Below are 6784 nucleotides of genomic sequence, written 5' to 3' on the forward strand. Positions count from 1 at the left end.
TGTATGGTCTTAAACAAGCACCAAAAGATTGGCATCAAAAATTTGATAGTGTGGTTTTGTCTAATGGTTTTCTTCTTAACCAAGCAGACAAATATGTATATAGCAAGTTTGAGGCTTCTGGTAAAGGAGTTATAATTTGCTTATACATAGATGATATGTAGATTTTTGGTAATGACCAAAATCAAGTGTATAAAACCAATAAATTTTTGTCATCTAATTTTGACATGAAAGACTTGGGAGAGGCTGAGGTGATTCTTGGTATAAAGATCAAGCGTATGAAAAATAGTATTTCAATTTCTCAATCTCATTATATTGAGAAGATTGTGAAAAGAATTAACTTTAATAATTGTTCTCCAGTTAGCACTCCTATTGATCCTAGTCTTAAGCTAGTATCTAGTAAAGGAGTTGTAGTATCTCAACTTGAATTCTCAAGAGCGATTGGTAGCCTCATGTATGCCATGATAAGCACTAGGCCAGATATAGCCTATGCTGTTGGTAAGCTTAGTAGGTTTACTAACAAACCAAGTTCACATCATTGGCAAGCTTTAAGTCGAGTGTTCAAGTACTTAAAAGGAACCATGGATTATGGTTTGACTTATACTAGATTTCTTTCGGTTCTTGAAGGTCATTCAGATGCAAGTTGGATTTGTGATAAAGAAGATCATTCTTCCACGAGTGGTTGGGTATTCCTTCTTAGGGGAGGTGCTATTTCTTGGGCATGAAAAAAGAGTTCCATTACTAACTCAACAATGGAATCTGAGTTTGTAGAATTATCAACTGCTGGTAAAGAAGCTGAATGGCTAAGAAATCTGATTTATGAAATTCCATTGTGGCTTAAACTGATATCTCTCATATCTATCAGATGTGATAGTGAGTTTGCCTTGGCTAATGCTTATAGAGAAGTGTACAAAGGCAAGTCTAGACACTTAGGTGTTAGACACAACATGATTCGAGAGCTTATCATGCATGGTGTTATTTTAGTGGAGTTTATAAGAACTCGACATAATTTAGCCGATCATTTGACCAAAGGGTTGAGAAGAGATCTTGTGTACAAATCGGCTGTAGGGGTGGGATTAAAGTCCATGTAAAATTTCTCATGTTGAGATACCCAATTCCCATCTAATATGACATTAGATGTTGAATTCAATACGGAAAGCTTAACATCTAGAGATCAGAACACATTAATAGTATCATCCCAAGGTATGTGTTCAGACCTGCAAGTTGAGGAGGTTGAAGTTTATCTTCTTAATACTTCTTTTAAAAAATTGCATATGCAGGTGCAAAAATAAAAGAGATACCTATGTGAGCATGAAGTTTAGCCGCTTCAAGAAGTTAGGACTTATGAAGGATTATGACACAAGGATAGTAAAAGATAGTGTCAAGTGAGAACATTTGAGAATGTAAATTTATGTGCATATTATCTTCATGTATTCATTATGAATAACAGAGGTTCAAATAGTTGTGATACCTCCATATTCAAATATTTGGGATGTGTAATATACTAATATGAAATTCAATCGTCGTGATATTTCATTTATGCATAAATTTATTGTTTGTTGTGATTTTGTTTAGTTAATCATGGATTACGCTAAAATGGGGGAAGATTGTTAGATATTTTAGTGTAATTGGATTAACTAGTTGACCAATGTGATTGTAATATTTCATCAAACAAGTCGGGAGAGTGCGGAATGCATGCTTGTTTGAGTTTATTATGATTTTCGGTATTGGCGGGGGTTGGTGTTAATGTAAAAAGACATGTTTTTTAGACACAACCGCATACCTTAAAGCACGTGTCTTAGAACATGTCTTTTGGACATGTATGGATGTGTCTTAGGACATGTCTTTTGGTCATGTATGGATGTGTCTTAGGACATGTCTTTTGGACATGTATGGATGTGTCTTAGGACATGTATTTTGGACACCTATATAATACTTACAACAGATTTGGTCATATATATAAAAAATACAAAAGGTTGGTTGTTGAATTCAAATAAAATACATCATTCTCTGTTCTTATATTCTAATTTTATCCGGTTGAAAAGTTTGGATAACCACCAAATTGTTTCAATCTGAAATTGTTTGTCAAGACTTCAGAATAATCCAAGTTATCCTCAATTTTTCTACAACACTAGTTGACGAAGAGTAGTAGGGACAAGCGACGCCCATTGATGCATAATATCGTTCCAGGAGAAGCATTGGCTAATAGAAATACCGAGCATGGACGCCAAGCGACCTAGGATATAATGACAATAGGGAAATGAGTTATGAAAGAGTCCCAAATGTGCCAGGTTTTGAGTTTATGAAGGGGTCTATCAAGCCATAATATATAGTCTTGTTTGTGAGACTCGACTTGGGGGTAAGAAAAGTGCTGTAACCAGAATTGGAGGAGCGGTCTCCTGTGGTGAAGGCGAGAACTGGGATTCGGTAAAACCCAGGAGCCCAAGGTGAGAATATAGTGAACCGTAGCTGTAGATGTAGAACTTGCTTGAGATATGATAGGATCAATAGATGTTTCAGCAAGGTATATGTTGTTCCACCATGGATCAAAGCAAAGGGAAGTGCATCTTCCATTACCAATCGTATAGTGGATATATTGTCTGGCGAGAGGACGGAGCTGTAAAACTTTTCTCCAAATCCAGGAGGCCCACAGAGAAGGGGCCTTAATGATAATATGACAGAGATGACGGGGGATTTGAGCTTTGTTCCACTCCTTGGTGTTGCGAATGCCAAGACCCCCTGCCTCTTTAGGCATCGTGATTTAAACCCACGAGACTTTAGCCCCTCCTTTAGTAGAAGCTTCTCCTCTCCAAAGAAATCTGGTCATTATTGTTTGCAATCGACTATGAACAACTCCAGGGAGAAGAAAGTGATTTGTCCAGAATCCAATAATCGCAATAAGAACTACTTTGATTAATTGGGCTCTTCCAGCTAGAGATAGAACTAGAGTGGTCCAAGAGTTCATCCTCGCGGTGACTCTCATGTTTTCATTAATCAATATATAAGTAAACTATTTAAATATATTTTTGTTCCCAAAGGTATTTATTTATCGATGTCTACCATATCTCAATTTGTGAAATGTCTGGCTTAAAATACCCACGATATAATAGATCTTGATTTTATTAGGATTCACCAAGCTTGTTTGCCAACAACAAGTATTAGATTTTTACTAGATGGATTGTACAAACAAGTGAAGGATCATTTATGTCAGCACTTATAGATACATTGTACAACAACTTCTAACAGAGTAGTTGTCGTAAATGGTATAGTGCCACTGTCATAAATCTTCATGATCAAAAGGACTGAGCAGATTGTAAAGATAAATTGTGAGTCTAGATTTAGGAAACATTGTTGAATTAGCTCGATATTCCACTTGCATAATAGTTCGACCAATTCAGAATCTTTATATAACCATTTAACCCAAGAGAAATTGGTAGAAAAGAGTGCTAGAAGTAACTAAGGGTATTTGGATGCATTTACTATAGGCCTTTTTAATCTTTTGATTGTTAAGATTTTAATTCATCTAATATATCTCCTAGTAAAGTGATGGTTCGAAAAAAGCTTAATTAAAGATGATTATAAGTTATAATCATATATGTTTTATGGTATTTCAAGTCATGATCATATACTTGATTATTGAAATTAAATAATATAAATTTTAAATATATTTTGTTATTGAGAAGACTTGAAACTTGAACCTCACAAAATACTTTAGAAAATAATACAAATAAAAAATATTTTTGTTTAACTATAACATGATGTGACCGGGATTTGAACCCTGAACCCACGAGATTACTTATAAAATTACAATTATAAGTATATACTTGATACTAAAAATAGATAAATGGGCCAAAAATGTATTAAAATTATTAATTAAAATAACATTTTGAATCAATTTAAATTAGTGATTAAAAAATATTTATAATCAAATATTTTTATTTCAGCAATAAACAAAACAATATCTCATTGTACTCAACACATTTTGTATCATATATATATCACTTTAATTCGATTTTAACCAAATAACCTCTTCAACAATACAAATTATCATTGTACTCAACACATTTTGTATCATATATATATGATCTTCAAAGAACACCTTGAGTCCTCCATATTCTCTATACATATTATTTACAATATTGTCATTGACCCATGATTATTTTATTTTCCAGTGATTTCTTAACCAAAATATTTAAAAACAATATTAAAACGAATAAAAACTTTATTCATATAAGATATACTTTTACACATTAAAGTCGTCAATTATACATTTTCGTCATTTTAAAACAATCTACCTCAATCCTCTTTTACATATTTATCTGAATTTTCACACGTGTAATTTCAAGTGCTTAAATATATACTTTCATGTGTTAATTTTTAATTTTTTAATAAAACCATAAAAACTGTTATTCACGAAAAATTGTAACGAAATTTTCATTTGTATGCAATTACATTATGTCTAAAAATTAAAAAAATTGTAAAAGAAAATATATTATTTCTATAATCTTCTAATTGCGTCCCTCATCTTCTCATGGATTACTTATTAATTTTTAGTTCCTATGAAACAAAATCTGCAGTGCCCAAAATTGAGTGGATGTCCGTGCACCCATAACATAATTTACCGGTTCGCCCTTGGATTTAACTCCGTTATAACTTCTTGAATTCAGTTTATTTAGAAATGAGATGTAATTTAACATTTTTGAGACTTAATTCATGAACTAATAAATTTAATTATTATTGAACTCAACAAAACTCTTTAGTGAACTAATTTATATTAAAGAAAACTCATTTATATTAATAATAGGATTTCAAACATTCTTGTGAATAAACTATCCAAATGTTTGTTTGCAGGATCCTAATGTTAATTTGCACGATCATAAAAATGTCCCATCATAATTTTATAAGTATAAACACGGTTATTAAATAATTAACTATATAAGGACTCGATCTATTAATTTTTAGAGTATGAAATCGATTATTAAATAATAAACTATATATCGATTCGATCTATATTCATTTATTATCATTTCAAATATCGTGGAGATCTATATTTTAAATAAGGACCATATTGTGCATATGAGTGGCCAACTCACCTGCATCTTCAACAAGTTGTTTGACAAGAATGCAAGTTGTTTATCTTTGCATTTTTATAATTTATCCATTTCATGAGTGTTGTTAATATATATAATAATATTATTATTTAATGATTATTTATAGAATCCATTCTCTTAATTTAATATATAATTATCACTACAGGGAAAATGGTAATTTCCTACCAAAATTTTCCTACCTAGGAATTCTAGTAGGAATTGCTACATTATTTCCTACCAGGTCAAAATCCGGTAGCAATTGCTCCCGGTGGGGCCCAGATCTTGTACAGGCAAGCACCAAAACCTACCAATATTGGCAGGAACTGATGTTCCTGCCAATATTGGTAGGTTTTGATCCAAAAATGATACCAAAATGACATCACCATCCATGTCATCAGCTCTCACCTTTTTAAATCAATTAAACTTTATTTTAAAATTATTCATTTTAGAGATATTTCCTACCATATTTGGTAAGAACTTAAAATCTACCAATATTGGTAGGAAATGATAAAATCTTTATATGGATATGACCCCACCCTCTATATCAGCAGTCCACGTATTATCCAAAATAAATATTATTTTTTGATGTTGGTAGCTTTTTAATAATTCAAGATTTTTTCTTCCCGATATTGGTTGGAAAAGAGGTCCGCAGCTGAAAGGTGTTTCCTACCGAATTTGGTCGGAAAAAATGTCCAGATTTAAAAATTGACGCACCACCTTTTGCTTTTGTATTGTGTGGTATTAATGTATTGAAGATAAGATAAAAGAAAATAAAGATAAGGAAGAGCAAGAAGAAAAAGAAGTTTTTTCATTGTTATTTATTGTAGTTAAAGTGAACTATGTTAAAACAAAACGTTCAATTCCTACCAGTATTGGTAGGCAATGACCAAAAACAAAGAAAAAATTACATTTTTCGTATTTTTTGTTGATCGTTTGTCATATTTTTGTTGAACAAACTCTAAAGATCTAAAGATGTATTCGTTTTAGTAGTGAAATTCAAGAAAATAGTTGATTATACTTACATTCTCGTGTTTCTCTTACATTTAGATAAATTATAATTATTACGGAAAAAATAATAAAATATCGAAACGTTTCGATAAAATATAATTTTGAAACCGGAAAGTCATTTTATAGCAAAGGAAACTAGGAAAAAAATTTGGAAATGAAAATATTTATAAACAATAAAATCCTTTAGAAAACAAAGGAGCGAAAATGTTCGAAGTTTGAGTTAGGTTTTATACTCAAAATTTATGGGTTGTATAGGTGTTATATATTCTATTTTATTTTTGCAATCCGACTGTACGGATAATTAGACATATTGATTTTCGATATGTATGTAAAATATTGGATTTTTTAAAATTAAGCTCATATTTTTTTATAATAAATATATAAAATAAAATGTTCAATTCCTACCAGTATTGGTTCGCCATGACAAAAACAAAGAAAATGTGATTTTCGTGTTTTTGATTGATCGTTTGTCATATTTTTGTTGAACAAACTGTAAAGACATAAAGATGTATTCATTTTAGTAGTGAAATTCAAAAACATTAGTTGATTATATTTATATTCTCGTGTTTCTCTTATATTTAGATAAATTATATTATTTTGAAAAAAATTAATAAATATCGAAATGTTTCAGTAAAATCTAACTTTAAAAGTGGAAAGTAATTTTTTAGTGAAAGGAAACTAGGAAAAAA

General features: G+C 31.0%; 1 protein-coding gene across 1 annotated transcript; it reads left to right on the plus strand.

The window, feature by feature from the left end:
• Positions 1–224: 224 nt before the first annotated feature.
• On the plus strand, positions 225–722 carry LOC141713777 (secreted RxLR effector protein 161-like). Its single transcript, XM_074517352.1, has one exon. It carries the CDS (start codon positions 225–227, stop codon positions 720–722), a length of 498 nt encoding a protein of 165 aa, XP_074373453.1.
• Positions 723–6784: the final 6062 nt, after the last annotated feature.

This window comes from Apium graveolens, chromosome 3 (assembly GCF_009905375.1).
Source record: "Apium graveolens cultivar Ventura chromosome 3, ASM990537v1, whole genome shotgun sequence".
Classification (NCBI taxonomy): Eukaryota; Viridiplantae; Streptophyta; class Magnoliopsida; order Apiales; family Apiaceae; genus Apium; species Apium graveolens.